Consider the following 27,980-nt stretch of genomic DNA (forward strand, 5'->3'; position numbering starts at 1 on the left):
ATCATTGGCCTTTCAAATAAGTTCATAATAATCATAACACATGGATTTTCTCTATGTAACACAAGCCATATTCTTATTAAATAGTTTTTAGTAGGAGGTTAATAGTAGGTGTGATATTAAGAATGGATCAAAAGCTAATTTCATTCCAACTTCTTATGTACATCTCAAATTCTCTCTTTAAAAAAACCCCCATGACACAAGAGTTCAACAAACTATAATCACTGTCAATATATCTTTATTTCTTTTAAGACTCTCACTAAAATAACGCATGTAACATATCTTAACAGAATATCCTCTTCTACATTTGAAATAGCAACTTTAATGGATAAAACAACATCAAAGTTCATGTAAAACACCACGTTGTTAAAAGTTCCCCTGAAAAGAGGAAAGAAATTTTTGTGACAAAAACCACGTTGGCATACAAAATACACTTTATCACCGAACTGAATGAGCGCAATTGGAATTAATGTTGAGCGGATTCTGCCACGGTAGCTTTGACACTGAAATCATAGCACTCACATTGTAATGCTGCGATCGCATCATACAATGTTGTGAAAGAAATATGTGAAAAGTTAGAAACCATGAGGTTATCATCCATTACACCCCCACCCCCCCCACCCCGCCCCAAAAGTGCTAATTCACCGATTATTCAGAGCAAGCCATTTCTTACAGAACAAAAATAGACTGTATATCAAGAGGTTTCATGTACACCACGTTAAGACAGCGTGTTTCATACACAGTTATCCTCCAAAGTGCTTGTTGACGTCTGAGCAGACTAGAATAGAAAACAAAATGTACAGTACATTGGCCACGTGTTAGCTGTGTGTTATTTATACAAATATAATACATTTAAAATGAATGTTGTCTTATGCACATTCCTATACGCACTTTAAAATCATATCAATAAAACCTGTTACTTCAGCTTGTTATTTCTTGTTGTTTAGACATTAAATAAAATATATAAGCCATCGTTTTCTCAAGCATGCCCCCTCTTACTGTTATTTTTCAAAATCTCTAAATATAAGACGAAAATCTGCGTACGATTAATTTGTTCCCTTTAAAGTCTGCAAGGGCCATTTGCAATAAATGAAACAACCAATGATGGCGACAGTGTGGAACCCCAGCAGCAGCAGCAGCCTCACTGCACACTTCCTTTAGCAGCTTCCTGGAGGTTCAAACAAACACACTTTCAATGCAACAGTCTGTTGGTCTGGCAGAGGATAAAGTGCGGTTCTACTTTGGCCCCGATTGATGGAGATTCAGATGAAAACCAGTGGTCAGAATCCCTCGTAGACCCCGGCCTCTGATCTCAGTGCAGCGTGACAAAAACCCTCTTGACCCAGAGCCTTGGACAGCAGTCTGTGCCCGCGGGGGGACAAGCAGCCCTGGCTGGGCAAATATCCAGCCATGGCTTTACCAGATCTTGTGGGTTTAGGCCTGGGAGCTGCGTAATACTCCTTCATGTGGTCATATTGTGTTGGCCTGACTTTAGTGCTCTGAGTCCTTCTGTTGAGCTGAGTGGAAAGGGATCCCGGATGTTCAGGATCCAGAGGGGATTTGGCGTGGTAGTGATAGTAGTGACGATTTTCTCGGGTGCTCTGCGACCGCCCGGGTCTCCTGAGGATGCTGGGTTTCACAACCCCAGGGTAGTTGTTGGCAGCGTGGGTCATCGGTTGACCCTGGTCAGGACCTCGTGAGTGGCTTCTGTCTATGTGCTCCGTGTTCTTGAGGTGAGGACCGTCTCTTTCTGGGAGGGAGGGGACTTTACGAAGCGGTGGCTGATGCTGAATTCGCCTTGATGGACCCACCTCTGCACCTGACTGCTGACCGCACGGCTGCCTGGTGGCCTCAGGGCCCGCGTGTTGAGACCTCATGGATGTCGGAGATGTAGCATCATTTTCTGTCCTGTCGGCGGAGAGGAGGCAGCCGTTTCCAGGGTCTGACTTACTCCTTGTGTGCATTATGTCTCTGTTTCTCGTGTCTGGCGGTGAGACGGGACTCTCATATGGAGACACAGCTGGAGATGTGTTCTTACGTTTGGATTGACGCTCCTGCTTGACTGGCTGATATACGACTCTTTCAAAAACGTCTGCGTCTCTCGTCTCGTAAACGACCGTGTCCCTGCTCTCTATGTAAAGCTCCCTGTTCACGGGGGGGACACGATGTGGAGAGTAGTTGTAGTAATCTGATGGTGTGCCTTCTCTGCCGTTACGCTTGATATAAGACTGATTGTGTCGTGCACTGCTTTGCCGGTAGGGCTCTACATAATAGTGGGAACTATCCATTGGGTTCATATCGGAGAAGGCGGAGTAGCGGGGTTCAGCTCTTGTGTTGTCGAACTGCAGCCGAACAGGGTGGATGCCGGTCTGAATCAGCCTCTGATAGGGTGCTTCTTTGCTCGTCTTTTGCTCGACGTAAAACATGGTGTCCGGCGGCAGGACCTCTGTCCCTGCCAGCTCATAGTGACCAATCTGTGGGGCATGGAAGGAACGAGCCCTCCGGATGGCTGGATGACCAACTATTCTATCATCTGACCTCTGCCATTGGTCCGGTTGCCTTTGGCAGCCACCGATCAGGTGCTCGTCTCTGCGGTAACGTCTGTACTGAGGGGACAAAGGTTGCCTCAAACCTAAAGTGCTGTAGCGGCTCTCAGAGGATTGCCTGTACAGGCTTTTAGGCCCTGAAAGGTGACGTGGCAGAGCGTTGAGCCGAGGGCAGTGAGGTGCAGGCATTCGTCCTGCTTGTACTGGCCAATGATGATGATGATGGTGAGGCTGATTACTGTAGACATCATCAACCATGCCCAGTGGTCTGTCCTCTTCTGGGCTGTAGCTGTGAGTTGAGGAGGGCTGTAACGGCCTTGGAAGGACCTGCTCGATGGAGGCAGGCATGGATGTCTCAGCCAGAACAGCACGGAAATTAAAGACGTTGGTAGAGTCTGTGTTCACGTACACGGGAGAAGTTGTTGGGCTCTGAGCCGAGCAGCCAGGTTGAGTGGGTGTTGAAACACCAACGCTCTGATAGGTGGGCTCTGCTTGTCTGATATCTCTCAGCTGCTTCTCCTCCCTCCAGTCCCTCCTCTCTGCACTGCCTTCCTCCAGACTCCCTGACCCGAGCGGGCTCACATTAGGTGTGAAATTGCACGCGCTCTCCTGTCCGTCAGCGACCTGTGAAGGCCCCGAGCGGAGGTGTGCGGGTGGGTAATGGACAGGGTGAGGGCAGAAGCGGCTCTCCACTGGGCCGAGCGCTGATGTCTGCCAGTGGGAAACCGAAGAGGAGACTCGAGGGCCGCAGTACTCCTCGGGGTACACGTTGAGATCGAGAACAGAGGGCCGGGGCGGCCTGTCCTGGGCGTGGCAAGCTTCATGTCTCTGGAGCGGGTGCGATGGGAAGTTATTTCGTCTTTGGGAGGCACTGCTCGCCTTCTGGGCAGATTCGGCCAGAGCCAGGGCCAACTTGCGTGCAGCACTCGTCGAGGGAGGGTGAGGAGGGAGAACAGACACTGAACTCATAAGTCTATCTGTTCCTGGGGAGGGATAAGACAAACAACGCTACAGTATGACAGGACAAACAAAGCTATGGTAAGACATGATGGGACAAGACACAGAAGCTTTCATAAGAAACTACAAAGTGCATTATTATATAAATAGAAATTAACTATAAGGAGTAAATGTTGCATGATCTTAAAGAGTAGTTTGCCCAGAAATTTAAATTCACTCATTATCTACTGGGGTGGGTGAAGTGTTTGAGTCCACAAAACACTGCTGGAGTTTCAGGGGTAAACAGAGTTGCAGCCAAATCCAATACAATTGAAGTTAATGCTTACGGATTCTTCAAACTTAAGACAACAACAGAAGAAAACATAAAATGCCTCCATACTGCTCCGGGGGTGTCATCCAAGCGTCTGTAAGCCCCGACATTCACTTTCAACTCTAAACGGCGTCTTTTACACATTGTTTTTAGCCTAAATTTTTGTTTTTTTACATTTGAAGAATCTTTCACCAATAACTATAAATTGTATTTGATTTGGCTGCAAGGCTGTGAACTCCAAAAGTGTTTTGTGGAACACTTCACCCACCCCTCCATCCGCAAAGTGGTGAGTAGGTGATGAGTGAATTTAAATTTTTGGGTGAACTATCCCTTTAAAGAGGAGTGGGACTGACCTGGATCTGGCAGGTTCTGTGCAGATTGGCTGAGGTCGGTCAGGGCTGATGCCTGGCTCGCCATGCTGAGCGGGCTGCAGTGTGGGTAGGACACTCTTGGCTGTTTTCCATCTGCCGAAGGAGCGTCACGTTTCTGCACTGGGGGAGAAGAGGAGGGGAGGGGTGGCAGGGAGGTGGCTGCAGCCCGAACGTCTGCTTGTGTCTTAAATGACTTCTTCCTGAGTTTAGGAGACAGCGGCTTGGAGGAAACATTCTTCCCCCCTTTACTGAGAACCGGGCTAATATCTGGTGACTGAGAGCAGCTAATGTTGTTGTTGGGAGAAGAGATTGGCTCCGATTCACTAGAACAACCTGCGCTCTTCCTCTGTCTGTTTCCATCTCTGTTGCGCTGCAGTCCAGGGGTCGCTGCAAGCTGACTGCACTGAAAAGACATGGGGTCAAAGTCCAAAGTAGAGATGCCTGCATCCGGCGGACAGAGGTCGAGCTCGTCCTCCTGGGGTGGAGGTGAAAGGGACACGGCGGTGTGGCCACGATCAGCACCATGATGACTCTCATTGAGTGGGTGGGTTTTGTTCTCATCTTTACTTCTAGCACGCCGTAGGTCATCGTTAGCTAGGGCAGAAAGGGCCTCGCTAGTCGAACGAGGTCTGAGGGGACGGTAACTTGGAGGTTCCCCTGGGATACAAAAAAACATGTATATTCAGTATAGAATGAATCTTAATAAACAGATGAAATAAGTGCAGAGAATGATTTGAGTGAATAGTTACTGTACCTTCCACATTGTGCAAAGAGGTGAGAGATTCTTCACTTTTGGTCGAACGTAAAGTGCCCCCATCCCCTCTTCCACCTGCAAATGTTTCAACAACTTATTCATTCACGTTAAAAGCAAACATCACCTCTAAAAGAACATGTCAACACATATAGCCTAATTTAAGGAAGTTGACAAATTAATTAAGAAGGGCAGAAAATGAAAAGCAAAGGTTTTTCTGGCGACTTAACAGCAGCGGTGATCTGACCTGGCAGTGCAATGCTCTTTATCTCATTAGGCTCGCTGGGGTGTCGCTTCAGTTTACGTTTAGACAAAGAATGGGACTTGCCCAGGTGGAAAAAGGAGAGCCAGTTCCCCACAGGAGACTTCTTGGCCTTCGCAGGAGGAGGCCGCCTGCTGCTTCAACACAGAAACAAATCATCTTGGACACCTGTTGTCTCAGCTCACGAAAGAACAAGTCAACGCACACCAGCAACAACATTACAATTGTAACTAATAATTATTATATCCGCCAAGAAGGTTATGTGCTCGTCAGTGTTGGTTTGTTGCACAGAAACTACCCCATCGATTTCCATGAGTTTCTGCCCCATCGATTTCGGGGTGGATCTGGATCAGGGGACAGATTCTTTTACATTGCAAAACACATTTTAATTTGATTTCCCATTGAACCAATCATGGATTTTGAGGAAAAAAATCTGGCATAATTAGAAATTAAATTCCATTATAAAATTCCAATCTGAATAATGATCTAGTCTACAAGAAAGTTGTGAAAAACAGCGATTACATTTAGTCTAAGATGACATATTCAAGTACTGTTTGTTGCCTGACTAACAGATCACAAACAAACATTCATTTTTAAGTGTCAAATTCTCACATTTGATTAATTTCAGATGTAAAATTTTGACATTTTAGACTCATGAAGGAGTTGAATGATATCAAAGTTGTTGTCCGTCTATCCACTAATTTATAATCAACTAATTCTATGATTTATTGCTCACACTAAAGCATTATGATTGAGTGGCTCAAATAACAAACAATGACATGTTGAGTAATACTAGAACAAACATAAATGTACCTCTCCATCGGGAGCTCGATGACCGTGTGGAACTTGCCCATCAGAGCTCCGGGTCCCTCCCCGACCTCGATGTAGTCGCTGTGGCTGAGGCAGGGGGTGGTGGCCGGGGAGCCCAGTTGTGCCTGAGTACGAGCCTGGGCCTCCTCCAGAGAGAGTAGCTTTGTGGACGGGGAGCAGACCAGCAGGGACTTCGGTCTGGACATGGTGTTGTTACCTGTAGTGGAGGTGTTGGATTAAAGGCATTAGAGTTTCATACAATCCCTGTTTTGTTTTATTTTCTGTTTCTTCTTTTATTGTGGTAACTGGTGATAACCTACCAGTGCTTTCCCTTATGATGGCGTTGAGTTTCTGGCTGAAGAGCGCCTCCGTGTTGTTGAGGATGAACTCCACCACCACCGACTGGATACGCACCTCCATGAACGCCGCTGTGCCACTAAAACAGGCCGACTCGATCTGTTTGGACCTGAAACACCACAACCTATTTCACTTCTCTGCACCACTGAGACATGCCCCAGTTCACTGCCACAGAAAGCCTGACAGAGGGAAGCGGCAGTGCCAACAGGGCGATACGTGCAGATAGCAGATGATGTAGAGGGTGACAGTCACCTGAGGAGGTTAGGTGCCCAGACGATAGCCAGGTTTTTAGTGTGCATGCTAGTGATGGGGCTGAAGGTGGCCAGGCGGGACAGATGTCTCATGAGGAACTCCAGAGTCCTGTCGACAGAGAAATGCAAATATTTATTAATATTCATTTGTAGACGGTGAAAAAGTAAAATCCTGGGTCATAGGGGAAGTTCACTAACACAGCAAATCAGCAGCAGATAAAAACATCACTGATGAGTTCAGTGTATCCTGTAGGAGGAAGAATTAATGTCACATTGCAAGAACTTTGTTGAAAATGTTGATGAAGAGCAGGACTGTTGTGTATCACTCACTGGTCATCAGAATAATGATTTCTTAACTCTTATTAACTGAGACACATCAGTGAGGGATTTTCTATGTGGTTGAGGTGCAATTAGAAAAGAGATGTTTTTGGTTCACGTTATCTTCATAATAATCAATAATTTTGAGATTCTTATTAAACTTATTATTATATTATAAACGTTTTATTTTGTGGCAAAAATAAATGATGAACGCAAAAAATATCAGGATAGACAGGAAAGGTTTATTGAAGGGTTAGAATGAAACGGTTATCAGTTGATCTGTTTATCAATTTATTTTCTTTGTTTATTAATTCAATTTTTCCTTTGTTACCTTTATTGATTGGTCTCTGTTCATAAGGTTGTGATAATATATATTGGTCTGATTTGGTGTGATTTTGGTGCTGGTTTTTCGTATTTATAGTTTTTTGTCTGTTCTTTTCTGAGTTATGTTTAGTCCCTGTTTCTGTTTTTAAAGTTCCGACGCATCACTCCCTTTTCTAGAAATCAAACATTCCCCTACCGGGCCACCAGGCTGCAGCAGTGAGCTTCAAACCTGACCTGTAATGTGGAGGAGGCAGCTGCTGGATGACATTGTGGATTTTGACCAGCCTCTCCTCGTCCGTGGCTGCAGACACGGCCTCCTGTGTCGACAGAGGACAAAAAACACACATCACCGAGAGGCCGATAATCGCAGCAGAGGGAGTCGTCTTAAAAATCCCGCTCTCTTTTGCTTTCTCCTTTATATTCACAGCAGCCAGTGTTTCAGCCTAATCTGCTATTTGGTTTCAGCATGCACATCCCCTGCTGTTCCTAGAAAGCTCAGTATAATGCAGTGACCTCATTCTGAGCAGCATTTCAAAAAGAGCCCAATTTCTTAAGTAATTTCTTTGTTTCTCCAAGTTATCACTAAGTAACCAGAAATTTGTGCTACAAAACTTTTTCTCTTCACATTGCTTAGCATCGCCGCCAGTTTCTATTCCTATAAATTCAAGCCCATCTCCTTAAATCCATGCCCCAGTTTCCCTGCTCTGGTTCTTACTGAGAATCTGTCGTAGAGCTGGTAGGTCAGCAGCGGGTTGGGCAGCTCCCTGAAGTACAGTTTGCAGAGGGAGCCCACGGAGTGGATGTCCTGCCTGAAGACCTCTCTGCTCAGGTCTGGGATCTGTTCAGAGTCAAACTCGTGCCTGGACGGAGACAGAGAGAAGAAGAATATTTAGACAACAGCGTGGGAAGTCGTCCCACCGCCCGTCTGTCAGCAGCATGAACACTCGAGAAGAAGCTACTTTTGGTCATTTGCTTGGGGAATTCATGATTTATTTTTATCTGATATCTTCTCAAATTTGTACATACAGATTTCCAACTCTGTCATTTCTAATAATATTCCTCCGTACTTGGTCAGTCAACACGTTTTTTATGTGAGAGTCGTCTTTGTAATTGGCTGCCAGCACCACATCAGACTGTGTCTCCTGTTTATCTAATGGGATCTGATGCGAGGATATTTCATTAATTCCACTTAAGCGAGCATAAAAAAGTCATTTAAGCCATTCAACTCGCACAACGTGACACAAACTGTATTTGATGGATCTTACAGAGAAGCATCTCAACAACCAAAACACTCTTAACATCCATCATGTTGATGATGAACTCTTATTATTATCTATTTCTGCTTCGTATCAGTGCTTGTTAGTGCATCATGTTAACCAGGGCTTCTTTAAGTTTAAACAAATAAAATTAAAGTTATTTAAAACCATAATGAATAATATTTAAAACCTGTCAAGTATCATAGATATGAAGGATTATCTGAGTCCAAGAATTATTTATACTTCTTCAGATAAGGGGAAGTAGCCTCATAGAAAATAACCCTTGAAACACCACAGGCAGAGACAGCAGGTATATATCGTCTTTCCCAAAGCACAGACAAGTGCACTGAGATTAAATCTGACCAGGGTGTTTGTAGACGCAGGATCAGTTCCACGTTGGTCTTGTTTATAGTTTTATTTCAGCTAATATCCGTGTCATTGAGAAAAACACGTGGACACATTACAAACTCTGCAGGAAGCCAGAACATTTCTTTCAAAAGAATCTCTGAAACTCTTACTGAACATTAACATAATCAACAATAACATAATCAAGACTTTTTAAGGCCTAAAAATTGGATTATTGAACTTTTGACTTTTTAAGACCCAGTGGAAAACCTGAATCCCACAACTTGTCCCCTGCCATGCAAAAACACTCCTGCAGCCCTGTACCCTTCAGCAGACTCGTGTTTAACAACAAACCATTCTTTAGAAATTAAATCAGTAAATATAATATATATATATAATAATAAATCAGTTGTATGTAGCACAAGCTTCACAAGGGGCAGCAGTTTCAGGTGTGAAGAGTTCTAGGAGGATGAGGCAGCGAGTGGAAGAGCTCATGTCTTCCCCGGTCCAGTGATTAGTCCTGATGATCAGTCAGGCTTTATTGTGGTTTCATATTTCAATTCAATATCAAAACAGCAGAAAAACATAAGAGACACAAACCTCAGTTTCTGGATGTTGGAGGAGATCCCAGATAATCTGTAGATTCCGTCCACGACTCCATTTTTCTCTATGAAGTCACCACAGCTCTTAACAACCTGTGGGACTGAAGGACACAACAAAGAGTCAGGAGAACAGTTCCTCTAAAGCACAAACACAGGGCTGTGTAAGCACTGTGCCACAATCAATTTAGGATTTCTTTACACAAAGTCCCTGCGGCTTAGTTTCAGTGATTTCATTGAATCCAATAGCCCTGTTGCTGTAAATTCTGACTACTGCACCGAATGTGCATTAATCAGTTTTAAAAAATGCACCATTTATTCCTGTTTGAGGAACAGTTGTAAAGATGTGCAGGCGATAAAAACTGGCCTCTGCATTCTTAATCCAGGCCTGTAGAGGCAGCAGATTCACTGGATAAACTCTTCATGAGGTATTTTCAACTTTCATCAGATAAGAATTACGCAATGAAAGATAAGAATATGAACATAAAAAAGGAAGTAGGAATAATTTACCCTCATGTCCTGAGTTGTGGAGATGTTCCCCCAAGTCACAGCCGAACACGCGCTCCCTGAGGATCCCACGCTGCCGCAGCTTCTGTGGTGGCGGCCGAGACTTCATGAAAGACCTCAGGAACGTCACCAGCTTCCCATGCTTCTTACACACTGATGAAGATGACACACATAACAGCCACTTTAAATCAATCCGACATGTTATCATGGGAGCGAGCACTAAATAAGACATCGGCAGCCGGACAGACGCACACTGAGGAGTACCTGGCTTCGGCACAGAGCTTTGAACACTGGGGGGAATCTTGTCATTTATCAGCTCGACACAGTCGCAGGGGAAGAAGCCGACCTGAGGAGAGAGAGAGAGAGAGAGAGAGAGAGGGTGATACACATGTAAGTTCAAAGCTCCAGTTGGGGCGTTCAGTGCTGCAGGAAACTCTTGTGGGGTGAAGGTGCATAAGTAGGTCGGTGAGCATCAGGGTACAAGTTGCCTCGGGCTGAAAATCCCTTGCTTTATATTCTTATTGTCCCGAACCTCCTCCGGTGCAGATTCTTTTTGCTATGCTGATTTTTTAAATATGTGGATTCAACAGGAACAAATGGGAAACCAGGCAGTCGGTATGTCTTCATGTGAATTCTCTGGTCTCCAACATGTCAGTGGATTAAAGCTGTGACAGCAGCAGATGTTTTACCTGAAAGCCGTGTTTCCCCCTCCACCAGCCTGTGTCTTCTTTAGGAGGCATGTCTATCACCGACACGATGTCCCCGACCTGCGTCACAGTGTGAAGATGAGAACAGAGCGATCACAGCTGAGCACATTAAAAAATACATTACGATGGGGATCAGGAACACGCACGTGCAAAACTTCCACTGAAATATTAATGCTCACACATGAAAGAGCTGGCGACAGATAATAAAAATGACTGATTGGTGATGAGCGACGTGTCTTTGAAGGGTTACCTCAAAGGTCAACTCGTCGGTGGCCTGGGCCGTGTAGCGTTTGGTGACGTGGGCGGCGGCGATGGCGGGGACATTGATGGAGGCTTCTTCAGACACCAGCAGATGGTTTCCCTTGTTGTCGATCTGAAAGCAAAGTATCACCTTTGAGGAAATGTCTTCAGCACAGTTTGATTACATGTCTGTTGAGCTTTGAAAGACTGGAAACAGGGAGAGGCTGCTAAACTAGTTTCATTCATCACGTGTAGACATAATATTGATTTTCATTGCTAGGTAGATAATATGCAACTGTGAGTTCCCGTAAAACCTGACACCATAGATCCTTCAGTATTTCCTGCTTCGCTTAAATTAAGAATTGGATGTCCCCAAAATTGTCAGCAGATGAAACACAAAACAATGCAAAAGGGCCCAGCAATAACTTTTATATTCATATATATTCTTATACAGAATGCTGCTGCAGCGCATTTAAAATTTGTGATCACATCACACCAACCTGCACTGGTTACATGAGCTTTGGAACTGATTTTAATTATGACTTTGTTCTTAGTTTCTACCATAAAGTGCTTTGTAACTTTATTTTGAAAGATGCTATATAAACAAAGTAATTATTATAAAAGTTGACACAGACAGGATGTACGATAAAGATACGTTTCTTATGTTACTGTTTTGTCTTACCTGATTTTTTAAAATACATTTAATTTGTATTTTTTTCCTTATACTGGAGTTTGTAGCAGACCCTGACTAGAGCACTACAACTAAGACAATTATATATTTACAACAATATGTGGTGGATTTGAAAAAAATCTGTTTACACCGAAGAAGTGTTTTTGAGCCCACGCAAGTTAAAAAATTCAACAAATTAAAAACACCAGAAACCTCCCATGAGAAAAACCTCATAGTTCAAACTATTACATAAACTGTTCAAACACGAGGACAACAATTTGTCCTGAGCTAAATTTATATTTGTTTTCCTCAGCTGCATTTACTTTTATTTAAAAATAAACCTCTGTATTAAAAAGTGACAACTAAACGATGAGGCCTATTCTGTAGAGTGAATAAGGAGAGCTGATACCTCCATCCATGTTAACACCGGACCACAGTTGATCTTGTTGTCAGCGATGGCGGAGAAGCGGGACAGGTAGGTGGCCAACATATCTGTCACTGACTGAAGACAAACAAACATTTGTAATGCGACATCACAGAGAAAAAGATAATCTGAGTAGCAGATCATTCCTGATTTAGTTATAATCTGTGACATTAAGTACTTCATGTGTTAAGATCACAGATAAAGCCTGTACGGTACCTCCACAGAGTCCTTCAACGAGTCGTATCGTGGCAGCTCGGTGAGGTGGGAGTAACGACGGTCATAAATACACAAATGTAAGTGTTTGTCCAGCACCCGGAAATCTTCGTAGGATCTCTTCACCAGCCAGTTCTTACCCTGACGGACAAAAGAGTTGAAACCACAGGAGACGATATCTGACAATCTGACCTGTTTCACACATGTAGCATGTGATGGTACCTGGCAGGTGATCTGGACCAGTAAGACCAGCTCATTGGAGTCCGAACCGGCCTTCGGTCCTTCACTCTGCCCCTCGGCGAAGGCCAACTACCAAAGAGAAGAGCCAGTTAAAAAAGAAGGACAGAGGAGCTAATATTGAGAGGGCGCATATTCTAAATAATGGATGCGAATAGTAAAACAGCCCTTTTTGTATGTGACCTGTTAAACAAGAAAAACTCTCATGTCCAACCCCATTTTGCCATTAAATAGTAAAACCACTTTAGAGAATAGAAACCTTTAAACTCAAGCGACACTAGAACTCAGAGGGCACATACTGTACCCTCTCTAGGAAACCTTAAAATGGATCTGCACCAAATTGCAGCCAAACGTAAATATCAGTCCCCTAAACATGCCTGATTTTTTTTCCCCATCAAGATCCATGAATTATTCTCTAAGAAATTAAGGAAAATGTTGAAAAATGCCCTATTTAAGAAAGTGAATTTAATGGGTTCTTCCTTGGGACGTCCCCCACCCCTACAAAAAAATATCAGAGGAATCGTTTGAGTAGTTTTTGCGTAATTCTGCTAATAACCAACCAAACAGAGGTAAAATGGAAGCATAAACCTCCTTGGCAGTGTCAAAAATTGCTTGAGAAAAGGATGGGTGGACACTTTTAGAGAACTACGATACATTTCGTATTTTGTAATGAGCTCCTTTACATTTCCTGACAGATGTGTGTGGGATATGCCAGCATGATGAAGTTTATTTGGTAAATAAGTATTTTTGCTCCGCTGCCAACACATTAGTGATTCATATTTTCACTTCTTCATAAATCCTGCACCATGAAATGTATAATACATCAGCTGCTGAGATGTATGGGGCGCTTGGAGGCGTCGGAGATACCACACAGATTTCTTATCGGCCTCGCTGATATTCTATACACAGATCAAAGCCTGGCAGGAGTTTGGGAATAAGTCGATCGACATTAGTGAAAACGACACTTCAAAGACCTGGAAGCAAAGTGAAGTTCTGGTTATTTTTAACTTCAGCGCATCCACACACACACACACAGTTACACAACACACAGCGACCTAGTTACTGCTCAACGCTAATACACCAACACCAGACCCACAAAGAACCACAGAGTGAGAATGTGCTGTTTGACTAAGTCGTGATGAAAGAGCTGGGATTTGTTGGCAGGAACCGTCCAATCCAAACAGCTAAATTAAAGTACTGGCAGGGGGGGGGTCAAGAGGCCAAAAGGATGATGGGAAGCAGGATCGCACAGAGAATTACGGATCAACAAAAAGCCTCTTTTATTCAACTAACAAACAAACAAAGAAAAAAAAGAGGCTGTTTCAATATGAAATGAAAAATCTTAGCATTTCCTTGATCATCACTTCCTCTGTGATGCTCACACCTCAAAGATCCCTCCCCCTTCCACAACGTGCAACCAAACCCCCGCACGTTGCACAGGAAAAATATCTGCATCAAGTCATTTATTCATAAATATCTGCCACCAGGAGCCGGATATTAATACGTAATCACCCACACGTACTTGTTACCTGCCACTAAGGCATCTGGCATATCCATCCGCAGCTGGAGGACGTGGCTCTGCCTCTCTCTCTCTTTGTGTGCGGCTGCAGTCAGCTCCTCCAGCGAGACAAACCCCCGGCCGAGGGCAGCAGGGTCTAAACGTCGCTCCTCGCTCGCCCTGTCTGCCGTCCCCTGTCTGCCGCCGCCGCCGCACCTTAAATGCTCATTGACGGGGGCTGTGGATCACCACACTCTCACTGCGCTATTCAAAGCAGAAAATATGAGGAGAGGATGCTTCCCACTGTTCGTCTTACCCCCCTTCCTGCCTCCCTCATTCCATCCCCCCCCACCCCCACCCCTCCCCTCTCCTCCACTCTGCCTCCCTCCCCCCATCACCATCCTGCCCTCCCTCCCTCTCACTACTCCTTCCTCCTGTGGGAAAAGTGGGCTTGGCAGTGAATGGAATCAACACACACACACACACACACACACACACACACACACACACACACACACACACACACACACACACACACACACACACACACACACACACACACACACACACACACACACACACACACACACACACACAGAGAGAGATGCACAGGCTCATCCATCACTCCGAGGCAGAGCGGCTCGAGATAAATGGACGACCCTTCTTCATTTCAAAACAATTCTCATTCATTCCACTCTCAAGGCGAGACTGGAGATAATCTGGAGAGGAATCAGCCGAGCTGCAGACAGAGACAGTCGGCTGTCCTTGTGCTGTTCTGTGTGCGGGATACATGAGACCTGATCAGTACCCTCCCTCCCTCCCCCCCTCCCTGCCAGCCTGCCGCCACGGTCTCCCAATGTGCAGACAGGCAAATGCATCATGGGAGATACCATTCAAGAGGACTAATCTCGCAAGATTCAAAAAACCAACAGACCCAAATAAGAATAAATTGCAGTGGCGTGTGCCTGCTTTATGTCTGTGTATGTATGCACAGGCAGTGTGAACAGATTTCAGCATCAGTGACTCATATTTCTCTTCCAGCTCAGCTTTCCTTGTCCCTGTGGATCCTTTCAAGGTCACTGAAACTGATGCCCTGCTTTCACATCCCCTTCACACCGACAATGGAGCCACAACCACAGCCGGACGTTTACCCAACAGGGTGAGCCCATCCTGGGATTCAAGTCCCGTCCTGCCCGCTGCACTGTGGTCCATTTCATGGCACACGTGGGGATGCAGCCCCCTCAGCAAGCGTGCACTGCTCCAGCTCTTTAGTGTTAAACTCTGCTGCACAGGCGGCTGCTGGTTGTGGAGGGAGGACTGCTGCACTCTGCTGGCGAGCAAACTGAACTGCACCCGAGCCTAACCAGGCGGGTAAAAGCCACTTCCACACATGACTGAGCAACTAGTTTAACTTCACTGCTACTCATCACTAATGCAAATATGGACTCGGCTGATCATCTGTCATTGATAGATGAATGTTTCAGTTTTAAACAAAATGGTGGACCAATTTCTAGAGTGACAATATTTACTTTTGCCAAGATTATGTTTCCACCCATGTTTTTCTGATGGTTGTTTGTAGTTTTACTTCTTTATTTGTTTGCGGGATCATGCAAAAACCACAAAAACGATTTCCGCCAAACTTGGTTTGAGGGATGGGGCCTGGGAAGAACCAATTCAATGTTGGTGCGGATGCAGATTAAGGGGCAGATTTATTTTTTAATCATGTTTTCACTCCTGTCCTTTTGTTTGTTGGTTTGTTGGCAAGGTAACGCAAAAAACTACCTGATGGATTACCATGAAACTTGGTGTCAGGATGCCGTATGGGTCAGGGAAGAAGCCATCACATTTAGGTACAAATCCTGATCAGGGAGCTTATCCAGGAATTACTTTCTACTTTCTTTCACGTTGCAAGATTGGATGTTTTTCATAATTTTCACAGATTTTCACAAATATGGCATTTTATGGGACTGATAGTTATGAGTGTATGGCTTCATTGAATTCAAGGGGACTGTAGGGCCTTGGTGGAGGTATGTGCTCTAAAGAGTGTAGTTTTTATTTGTGTTAACTATGTTATACGACAAATAAACAATTTAGATCATCAGAACTTTTTTCTTTTAAATTACCAATATTAGAACTAGAAAATGATATGTATGATATATATGTGTTCAACCGAGTGCCATTCTAGTTTGGAAGTAGTCCACAGTATAGTATTTACTTCTACCTACATTCAGCTAAGTGTATTCTCACCCCTCATGTGGGTTTTTTCAGATTTCAAATGAGTCACCTCACATTCAGTTTCTAGGTAGACTCAGCTGTTTATCCAAGAAACTACTACTAGGTCGGATTTAGTCTCTGGCTGACATCATCAATGAGATTAAAAAAAAGCCTTGTTTACAGTTTTACAGAGGTTCGATCAATGGGACGTTAATATTCTGTAATATAGACCTGTTCTAATAAAGCAACACACTGATAGTACTCTATGAAAAAGGAAGGAAAATGAAATATTGAAAGTGGGACTCTCCAGAAAAGACAAGAACATTTACTCAGTGGCCACACTGCATTTCCAGAGTCACGTGTTTTTGGAGTTCACCCAAATGGCGGCTGAACTCGAGCCTAAGTCACAATCTCTAAACTTAGAAAACACTCTGCTGAAGAGTAAGTTTTAAGGTTTTCTCACCTGAACGTTGCCAAAGTCAACAGTCTCATAGTGGAAATGGGCGCACTCCTCCAACCTGGGGAAGTGACCCTTGGGGAACGTCAGCCTAAATAACACACAGCACATCAGTATTCAACACAGTGTCACTGTGATGGAGAGAAAAAAGCCACATGAAAGAGAGCAAAAGAGGGGAAAGAGGGAGGGAGAGATTGGTCCTGTGTGTGTGAGAGCTGTGTTAGCGCCGCAGCTGGCTGACTTTGTCTCTGTGAGTCGCGCCCATCGTTTTATAGGTCCTCATTTCACTGGCCTGGATAAGAGCCCTGGTTTACAGCCCATAATAGCAGCAACACTGTCACAGGGAGCACCTACTTCTTCATGTTCTTGACCTTCATGCTGGCCGTGCTGACGCAGGAGCGCAGGAGCGGCTCGGCTGGATGCTCCGTGATATCATCGCTCCCCACCTGCCAGACGGAGAGAGAGAGAGAGCAAACATCACTAAGTGTCACAGGGCAACTGTTGAAGCAGAGATTACATGTTAGAATAACTGTGTTGATCATTAAACCATGACTGTGCAGCAAAAGAGACAAGATGCAAACGTCTGGTGTCTGAGAAAAGTTGTGAGTTAGACACCTGAGTAGATAATAACAGACAATGGGTTATATTGCCCTAATGTTATAAAAAGTGAATAATATTATATTATGCTTTGTTTTCCTATATTAAGATGTCATTTCATGCTATTTCATACTAACTCTGAACACACAATGATGTTATCTCATTTGTAGGAGGTGCTGATTTTAGGGTGTGATGGTCCCCACATTATTTACCTGGTGATTAAGACACAGTACATATCGAATTCAATTACTGATTTATGTCATTATTTGCTATTACACGTAACGGAAAATATTGTTTGGAATTTGGTGATGATATACATGTTTTGAGTGTACTACATTATACCATGCTATATTTACGTATCTACATTTGTTTTAGAAAATGAACTTGAATTCCATTTATTGCAAACTTTCCCGAAAGGATTAAGCAGCCACTTCTACTTTTCTTCACAATTTTAATTTCCTGTACTAAAAGGGTAGAACATCATAAATCTGACAGATCTGACACTTTAATGCAGCGAGGCCACAACACAACAATATTTAAGATTATAAGATTGATAACTAATCAATCTTGCAATTAAAACTAAAACGTTTAAAATGTCTAAAAAAACACTGCACTTGGTCGCCTATTTTGTTGATATACGATGATTATGTTTTTCTCATATTATCCTAATGTTGTTATACTATCCTATGTTAAAACATGATACATTTTAGCTAGTTTTCTATTATGTAATGCAACTGTAAAATAACATAATCCTTTGTCATGCCAGAGAATAAGCTAATGGCTTATTCTCTGGCAAGATTGAATCATGATTTCTTATGTCATAACAATGTTATGCTAATATTATGTTATTCTATCATGTAACTGCAATGTTTTAGCTTTGTTATGCTAACATATGTTGATGTTATGTTTTTGTACTGTAATGAGTGTTTTGTTGAAGATTAAGGTCATATTATGCAAAGTGAGCGTTAAGTGAAGGGAAATAAGACAAATCATGGTTTGATAAAAATATGTGAGGCCTCTTCTTTTTCTACATGTTTGTCTACAAGTATTATCATTAATATCAGTATTGTTTGTATCCAGTTACATTACATTAGATAGTTTGGGGTCATTTGACGGGTCTGCTGGACGATGTACAATATGAAAATGTAAATAAAAAAGCTTATTAAAGAGAAGAGCACGTGTAAAAATGTACAGTACCTCACATTAAACAACAGGAGGTCAGCTCCTGTTCACAGCAGTTTTCAGACACAGCATCTCACTCAGGTGAGATGTCCTCAAATCCAAATTTACACCCGTCCACACTTTCATCACTGTGAGTAATGACTCTTGTGACTGCCTCGTGACTTTAGTGACATCATATTCTGGGACCTCATCGTGTGAATCATAACAAATGCAGCCTCGTGGAAGAAAGATGACATGTCCATCGACATGTTTTTTTTTTCTGTAAGTCATGAGTCAGAGAGTGTGTGTGTGTGTGTGTGTGTGTGTGTGTGTGTGTGTGTGTGTGTGTGTGTGTGTGTGTGTGTGTGTGTGTGTGTGTGTGTGTGTGTGTGTGTGTGTGTGTGTGTGTGTGTGTGTACCATGGCAGTGGTTGTCTCCTGTGGCTGTTTCTTCTCTGGAGGATTGTTGTTGCTGGGTTGAGGTAAGGCGTCGTCTTTGTCTACGTCAGCTGATGGTTGCACATCTCTGCAGACGGACAGAGGTCAGGAATCAAATAAAAGAAGTGACATGCCCACATCTATGTATTGAGAGGTTTTAAAAAAGCCTTGTAGTTTGTTTGAAAACACACCAGGGGGAGCAACTGAGGGGGATGAATTCACTAAATGTAGCTTGAGAAATCATGACATTGCAACAGCATGGCCCAGAAAACATGTTATACTTATACTGTGGTGTTTGAGTCTGTGGCATCACCAGTAACATATGAGAGTATAATCATCTGTACCAATCAGGGCTAGATAGGAATAAAATGCAGTGAATTCATCTCTGGGTTAGTCCGCAAAATGGTTGCATCTTCCATGGGGTCAACAAAAAGCCACGGTGCCTTTTGTGTACGCTCAGGAAAGCAAAGCTCGTCTATTCAGAGAATCATAAAGGGAATCCACCCACGAGGGAGCGCTTCACAAAAACCTTCACTTGAAATGTGACTCAATGTACACAGGAGTGGAGGGTGAGGTCCATTCAGGTCAACGTTTATGAGCAACAAAGAGAGGAGAGAGACAGGCCTCGGATTTTATCAGCGAGATTCAGCGTGATGAGATCAGGACGACACAGAAACAGTCATTTGTGACACATGTGAATTCACAGGAAACAGAATGAGCTTAGACCTGAGGGAGGTTTACAGTTTTTCTTTCTGTCTCTGAGAACAGGGTCATATCTTAACCCTGAATATTACATCACTCTTTTTTTGTATTCATGTAGCATCTCATTCAAACATGCATATAAACGACCAGGCAGGCACGCAACACTTACACATACATCCTATCATGTGCATGTGTATCCTTTTACATAATTCACATCAGCTGATATAAAGCGAGGAAAAAGAGAGTAGCTCACCCCTCAAGGACGTCACCACTTCCTGGTTCTCCCTGGGGTCCTGAAGCAGCATTCTCAATCACCGCGGCAACCACACATCCAGCCTCCATGATGCCGCCCTGCTGCAACAGCCCGCTGTAGAGAAACGTGAGTGGGAGGGAAAGAGGGAGTCAGTGCGAGGGAATGGGAGGTGGGTGGGTATAAGAGTACAAGATGGGAGGATGTAGGATGAAGCCGCCAGACGTTAACCCACATGAGGCTGCATCGTGCGCGACTCAAGGCTACGATCCACGGAGCCCAGACTGTAATGTGCGATGACATCATGCTACAGTGAGGGGGCTGCTTCAGGGATAATGCACGTCAGGCTGCAAATTCATGGGATGTTTTCATGAGAATATCAGATTCTTTCTATCGCAGCACTGACATGTTTTATCTTTAACACGTTCGTATCCTCCTCAAAGGAAAAGTCAAGACTGCCCCAGCAGCTTCAGTGCATGTCGTTGGATAAATTATACAGGTTTAATGTTGTTGTATTTGCTTTTATGGGTCATGAACATTTATCTTTTGAATGTTTCCACATTTTACACACTCTTAGTATAAATGGTCTGACCAGTGTTTTAATAATAGTTCATCCATAAATGAAATTCCACTCCCATCATGTCAGCCAAAAACCCATTGACGTTCATATGTTGTACAACAAACGCGGGAATTAGCATTTATTGGTCCATACTAGCAATGCTGCAAATAAAGGTGTTAATGCACCCTGGCATATTTTCAAAGCTTTTGGATCTATATATGTTAAAGGGACCCCAAAAACCCAGGTTAACAACCGGCTTTACATGAATTTATTAATTGTAAATTCGAACAGTTTAAATATAATAGCTAACATGGATTCTGCTTTATTACTTAATCCTTTGGAACTCTCTTTTAGAGAGACTCTATTTTGTTTCCATCCATCCCATATGACACTGGTTGGGAGGCAGCATGCCCCCTGGACATGAGACCAACAACAACTCATGCTATAAAATCACACCTATCACCCAGGCAATTTAGAGTTGTCAGTCAAGCTGACCTGCATGTTAGTGGACTGTGACAGAAAACACACACAGTCGCAGGTAAAACATGCTAACATGTCACCTCTGTACCATCCTTGCATGGTGCACATTTCTAAATAATGTTGTGTGGAATCAAATTGCTGCAAACTAAGTGGATCATATCTGATCCATGAGGAGACTGATACTGGGACAGCCCCTATCTCTCATCTTCTACCAGACTCCATACTCAGTACTACTCTTCTCTTTATGTACTGTAAACAAACAGGAAAAATGTCCTGATGGAGTGAAACTAGATTCTCCACAATGCTCCTCCATAGTCTTCCCATAACTAGCGTCCAAACGTATGTGGGTGCTTAGCGATAAACAATGACCTTAGGGCATGTGGGCACAAAGAAGAGGCCCTGCTCAAACCTCAGAGGTCCAGCTACAGCACTAAAAATACACATCCAACATGGAGGCGGTTTAACCTGTTCGCTCCCTTGAGCAGGTCTGCTGAGCAACACAGACGTGATGGGAGTTACGAGTAGATTCATCAGCACCAAGCGCTGCTGTAGTAGCAGTTTCCCACCAGCCCCTCTGGCATTGAGCCTCATTGAGTTGCTGTTGACTGACTTCCACAAAGCCCCCTGACTCAGCAGAATGTGAGCAGGCAGACAGGAACACAGGCCGGATCGGACTCCGCTCTATCCCCATCTCGTACTGTATCTCCTCTCTAATAGACACCACAACCTTGTCAGAGGAGAGCAAGTGCATTACACAGACAGCAAATTAATTGTCTGTTCAGAAAGTGCTGTTATGTAGGGGGGGTTGCTTGGGGAAAACATTGTTAAAGAGTTATATGAAGAATAATATGAAGAATAATATTTTATTTATATTGCAATTTTAGAAAAAAACACAGTTACAAACTGCTTAAAAGGTAATACACAAATATTAAATAGTCACATTCCAAATAAAAGTTTAAAGACTAACATAATAGCAATTAGTTACTGGAGGATTTTAAAGAAACAGCGTTGAAGCGAAGAACGTTCCAAATGTTTGAAGCTACAACCTTAAAAGGGTGGTCACTTCTAGATTTAATATGATATTGGGGAACAGATAAAATGCCAAGACCAGAAGATTAGAGAGGCCAACAACTACAATTCGGGGCTCAACAGCTCTGATATACAAGACCAGGCCAGATCATGCTGGGATGTGTATGTAATTAATATAGTTTTATAGGCCATGGTTTATTTGACAAGAAACCAATGAAGGGTGACAATAATTGGGTCGATGTGTGATTTACAACTACTTTCAGTTCATAGTCTAGCTGCTTAAAATGCTATATAATCGTTTACATGTGTAGGAAGTGAGCTTTTATACGAGCGATCTGCAACAATTCCTGTAACTGAATTCAGACGGTCATTACGGGTGGTAAGGTTTTTGAGTTTGTTGGGTTTAACCGAGAAGTAAAGCTGCATGTCATCAGGACAGAAACTATATGAGATACTGGATGAGTTAAGCAATGGGTCAAAGTATGTATGTGAAAATGAGAGGAGAGAAATAGAGTACTTCATAATATAATTACTGTCTCTTTGTATGGCTCAAATATGTGGGGCAACACAAAAACAAATATGCACTACACAGGAATCAAGATATGGTGATTATCATTGCTACATGTGTAATATTTTGGCTATGTGGTGATAGCGGAGGACAGATATTTCCTGTGGCTGCATGCGATGATAAAAAACGTGGCGTGGTACACAGTACAATGGCCGACCTTGCTGATTGTACCACATCAGACAGCGAGTCTTTTCAAGTGTAGGAACATGTTGTACTTCACGTTGCAGAGGAGGCTGAACTAGCTGTGAGCTTTAAAGCTGCCTGCCTGGCAAAGAAGTCATGGTCTTTTGTTTCTATCTGAAAGACCTTGCGGGAGATGAACTGAATACAGCAGAGAGGAAAATATACAAGCACTCCTCGGTCTTATGAACACAGGAGCGTGTGAAAAATATTTGTTTGGAGTATTTTGGAAACGCGATTGTCACAATGCGATTGTCACAATTGTAAAAAGTCAGTTTTAGGAGGTGATCTCACTCTGTATGTCAGTGACATTATCTAAGGCAGAGGGAAATGGGTGGCGTATGCTGACTTTGTTCAGAATCATAGGCAAGAAACAACAAAAGTATTTTGAACCAAGTAACAAAAAATCTCTGCCAGTGGTTTAAATTTAGAAGCCCTGGAACAACACTGCACACGGCAGGAAATCATCTTTCCACTAACTCTCTATCAGTCATATCCAAAGTATTAATCTAAACTATTCCATATGCAGGGATAGGAAAGACGTCTACCTTAAAGGCGGAGACGTTGTTCTGATGTCAGGAGCCTGAAGCAGCACAGAAAGATGTCGCCCTGGTGTCTTATGACCTACATGGCGTTTTCAAGAAAAAATAGGGCAGCCTACACAATCTTGCACACACTGTTTATGAATCCACTTATCAGCAAGTGTGTTGACAGGAAGCATGGCTGCCTACATATTTGTAGCAACAAACACACAGCAGATGTGTCCAACTGAGTCACAAATGAGAGGAGGGAGGACTTACGGCTGAAGAAGAGGGAATATGGAAACTTTCATTTCACCTTTTTCTTTATCAGGGTTTGACAACACAGACCCCACCCAAACACGACTACATGCAACTGGCCCAAAGCAATTGCAATGACATCAAAAGGCTTCTGGTAAATTGTTTAAGGTCGACTGTAACCTTTATAAACAGATTATGCATGTGAATATGCAGAATCTGTAGGCAAGGGACCAGATTTGGGGGCTGGAGGTCTATTGGTTTTAACAGGATTTAGTTGCCCGCAGGTAAACAGTGCATGTGAGGAGCAAAAGAGGCTGAACACATTGACCAAAATGAATCTGCTTTCGGCTTTTTCATTTAAATGCATTCATGGGCAAATAGCTGTTAATAGAGATTAGTCAAAATGTCGTCTGGATCTAAAACACCGACAGAAAGTATCGCTCTTCGTGTTTATGTGGAGAAACATTCGACTTGTGTTGACTCTTTGGACAGTAAACAGTGTACGGCCATTGGAAGATGGAGTCTTGGTCCGGATATCCACTGTCTACACCGGAAGCCCCAAAATGTTAGCTGAAGCCCTGAGAGGCTAATTCATCGTGAGAGGATAGTCTACAGGCAACGAGATTGGGTGGATTGTATTAGGCCTTTTCTCACAGCAGAGGTCCTTTGCTTGTTTATGTTGACCAGCTAGTGGCTTTGAGTGAGTCATTTGCAGGGTGGGTGGTGTATAGATGGCTATTAGCCCTGCTTTAGCTGGAACTATGCAGATTTGAGCAGTTAGACTGAGCCAAAAGAGCTGCGTAGCTGCGGTGAAATGCTAAGTCAGTTGATAATTCTTTGTGGGTTCATCTTTTCGGGCCCTGCGCATCCCCTTTCACATTTAAATAACCATATGATCTATTGTTAATATAAAAATATTGATTATTGCAGCTCTAACCGGACCATATCTTAATTTTGCTGCACGTCCCTAAGAAGAGGAAAGTTGGTTTTCATGCTCTCATTCTTAGCTCTGGAATGGAGACAACACAAGCAAAGACGCAGTAGAGAAAGGCCTGCGGTTGCCATGGCAGCAGGTCTCCCGTCCATCGTGACTGGATGCTCCTCCAGACTGAGGATGAGGCAACACGATGGCGAGGAGGGAAATGAAACCTTAGAGGAACCTTTGACCAAGAGCTTTGACAGATCATCACCATCAATCTGCCTGAGGCGGTGATGCAGGATTCAGACACCTGCTGCCGTCTGAGCCCGAGTCACAACGCAAAAACATTTCTAAAATCTACCATCTGCACTGAAGCTTTGTCACTTCCAGAGGGAGGAGGAGGTGCGTGTATGTGTGTGTGTGTGTGTGTGGGGGTCATATGATCCTCTAATCTTCTTGAAATGTAGCAGAGTGAGATTAACTTTATTTCATTTGGAGTCAGTGTCACAGCTCAATCTTTGTCCTGCAGCACTCAGAATCACCGGGATCCCAGATGAAGGGCAAAGAGCAGGGTGAACAGCAGGCCGATTAAGTTGTCGACAACAAAGACCCAAATATTTAATCAACAAGCTGGTCTGTCACCAAGGAAGACAATGTAGGACTTACATTTCTTAAGTATAGGCACAAATTTGCTGCACCTCTAAAGCAACTGATGATGTAGAAAGAAACTGAAATGTTGATTCCCTGATACAAATACTTTAGGGATAATGACAGTAGTGTTGGAGGATATACTCATGCTACTATGCTACTGGCTCACTTACTCAATACTGAGTGTCACACAGATTCCCACACAGTAATATGAGATCACGGTTGATGAATGCAATCCAATACAACATCCCTGCAACAATTACTACCTTTGTGATGGTTATGTGCAGCTATGTTGGCTCAACGCTGTGGTGATTATTTCTGAGGCAAGTGATTGTGCTGAGGCAGTTGCTTGTGTGCAGTTATGGACTGCATTACAACATGTACCTATTATTTCGTACCTACACAGATTATTATTAGTATTTATGTGGCTATAGGCATAAAATGTAGGGCCAGTGATCAGTTGAATATCTGACAATATCCTAAAGCTAAAGTCAATGTCATGGCTTGGTAACAAAAAATAACCAAAAGTATTTAGATCTGTATCACAAAGGGCAAAGAAAACTCCCATTGGTGTAACTGGAGCATATAAATTTGGGGAATCTTCGCTATACAAAAGACAGAAATAATTAACTGTCCTATTTAAATTTCCTTTCTTTTCTGTCGATCCAGATCAATTAATCTTTTGAGCTGATTAACAAATACCAAACTAGCTTTTATTGTGCCATCAACACACAAATGTGTTTGTTTATCTTTCCCCAAGAAAGGCTTAATAATATGTTGTTAATGACAGTTGACAATTTACATTATTCTTTAAAATGTTTCTGTAGATTATTTTCCTGATTCATTGATTAATGATTCATCCTATTAAATATAGAATGTAGGAAAAACTCCCAAAACACTTTCCTAAAGCAAAAGGTAGCACCAACATTTTTTGCTATAACTTATCTTTTTGAGGTAAATACTGATTTAACAATGTAATTACTAATTTAAAAAATGACATCTTTAGCATTTACATTGGTTTAGTTTTCACTATGCAATTCTCTCTGCCCCCGGGGAGAACCAAATTGCAGGAAAATGAAGGCTCAATTTACGGCACAAAGAAAAATGCATCTGTCACTGTGCACCCAAACTGAAAGAGGATAGCATTTTGTTTTCCCTGCTAGCTAACATTAGCTTGACCCAGGTAGCAGGAATTGTGGACACTGGAACAACCAGAGGAACCGTGGAGACTCCAATCGTTACTGATTTATTTTTATGTCTAACTGCTAACCAATCATTTCTTTCTAGTATTAAATACCTTACGTTTACTTTTCATTTAGCAAGACACCTTCCAACAAGCGGATGGGAATCTTTGCTTAAGAATGACCTGAATGAGCACTTGATTATCATAATAGTTGCCAATTCATTTCGGTCAAGTGGTTTCAATGATATACCCAGAGTTTTTATGAACAGTTCTTATATTTGCTCAAAGTAGACAATATAAATTAAAACCTTTAAGGAATATATTACATTTAAATAAGCCTCACAATTCTAGCACTTGTTGATGTAATACAATACTGTACAACAGCATTGCATTACATCATACAGGTCTACCCACAAACATGTTCCCACCCACTACAAATTCAGTGATTCCTAGAAAAACGACACAGAAAGGCTCCTGACAGAAAAATAGTGTTGTCATAAGCTGTGCTGCAAACAGACACACATCACCTGCTCCTCTACAGCTGACACAACCTGAGCCCGGTCACACTTGGATAAAGTTTACCACCGCTGTACTCTGACCTGTTGGGCCTGACAGATCACCAGGCAGCTGTAAACAGACACTCACACACTTGTGTTTCCACTCTTGTGAGGACTTAGTGTTCCCCAGCACCTTACCCCCTCAAATGAACCTTCACAACTAAATGCCTGTAACACAACACTGATCCAAACCTTAATCTAACCTGGACATTAAACAACCAGTTGAGGTTGTGGCGACCAAAATGTCCTCACTCTGTAGGATCTAAACCTATGGTCCTCACCAAGGTGGAAGTACATACACACACACACACACACACACACACACACGTCTCCATGACTTCAGAGGATATTACATTGGTGTCTTCGAGACTTACTCTAACCTTAACCATAGTTACTACTTGCCTTAACCTAACCTTAACTTAACATAAACCTAGCTTTAACCAAAACCTAACCCTTGCTCTAACCTTAAGCTAAACCTATGCTAAACCTAACCTCAACTTAAACGAAACCAGACCCGACCCTTAACATACACCTAACCTTAACTTAAACCAAACCAGACCCTACCCTTACCATACACCTAACCTTAACTTAAACCAAACCAGACCCTACCCTACCATTAATCTACACCTAAACCTAACGTTAAACCAAAACCAGATCCTACCATTAACCTACACCTAACCTAAACTTAACCTTAACTTAAACCAAACCAGACCCTACCCTACCATGAATCTACAACTAAACCTAACCTTAAACCAAACCAGACCCTATAGCTAAACCTAGCCTGAACCTAACCTCAAAACTGTGTCTTCACATTAAAATGTAATGATTTACCTTGTGTGGACTCCCACAGATTTAGGGTCCCCACAACATGCCTAATACCTGTACGACACACACACACACAAACACACACATACTTACATTGACACGCATGTATGTTGCTGTGTGTATGCAGCTGTACAGTGACAGTCAGACACCAGGCTCACGCACGCAGCCTACCTGTAACCGTGCACGCTGCTCCACTGTGCCTCCTCTATGCTGCTCAGCGCTCAGCTCCTCGATCAGGGAACATGTTGTCAGCATCGCACAATCTCTGGACTGGACACACACCCACACACACACACACAGAGAGACACACACACAGTCAGGCTACAGCTGATCCGCTGAGGTCTTCACCATGAGAACTGGACCCGGCTGAGACATGGTTGAGGAAGCGTGGGAGAACAGAGACCGACTCACCACCTCCCTCCCTCTCTCTCTCTCTCTCTCTCCCTCCCTCTCTCTCTCTCTCTCTGTGTGTGTGTGTGTGTGAC

At 43.2% G+C, this 27,980-nt stretch overlaps 1 protein-coding gene across 8 annotated transcripts; it reads right to left on the bottom strand.

The window, feature by feature from the left end:
• Positions 1 to 218: 218 nt before the first annotated feature.
• arhgap32a (Rho GTPase activating protein 32a) lies at positions 219 to 27,940 on the bottom strand. 8 transcript variants are annotated; one of them, XM_035155468.2, is made up of 22 exons: positions 27,667 to 27,940; positions 19,772 to 19,885; positions 18,799 to 18,904; positions 16,976 to 17,067; positions 16,628 to 16,712; positions 12,438 to 12,524; positions 12,219 to 12,356; positions 11,988 to 12,080; positions 10,919 to 11,041; positions 10,651 to 10,728; positions 10,226 to 10,307; positions 9,965 to 10,114; positions 9,456 to 9,558; positions 7,970 to 8,114; positions 7,489 to 7,571; positions 6,614 to 6,721; positions 6,325 to 6,470; positions 6,008 to 6,221; positions 5,180 to 5,328; positions 4,936 to 5,010; positions 4,164 to 4,838; positions 219 to 3,526 (listed from the first exon to the last, which is right to left on the bottom strand). In XM_035155468.2, exons 2-22 carry the CDS (start codon positions 19,858 to 19,860, stop codon positions 1,278 to 1,280), a joined length of 5,070 nt encoding a protein of 1,689 aa, XP_035011359.2. In that variant the 5' UTR covers positions 19,861 to 19,885; positions 27,667 to 27,940; the 3' UTR covers positions 219 to 1,277. The 8 variants fall into 8 exon arrangements, with proteins under 8 accessions (XP_035011359.2, XP_035011358.2, XP_035011357.2 ...); XM_035155467.2 differs by having other exon boundaries at positions 5,180 to 5,331; XM_035155466.2 differs by having other exon boundaries at positions 5,261 to 5,328; positions 9,965 to 10,307.
• Positions 27,941 to 27,980: the final 40 nt, after the last annotated feature.

Source organism: Hippoglossus stenolepis, chromosome 4 (genome assembly GCF_022539355.2).
Source record: "Hippoglossus stenolepis isolate QCI-W04-F060 chromosome 4, HSTE1.2, whole genome shotgun sequence".
In the NCBI taxonomy this organism is placed as follows: Eukaryota; Metazoa; Chordata; class Actinopteri; order Pleuronectiformes; family Pleuronectidae; genus Hippoglossus; species Hippoglossus stenolepis.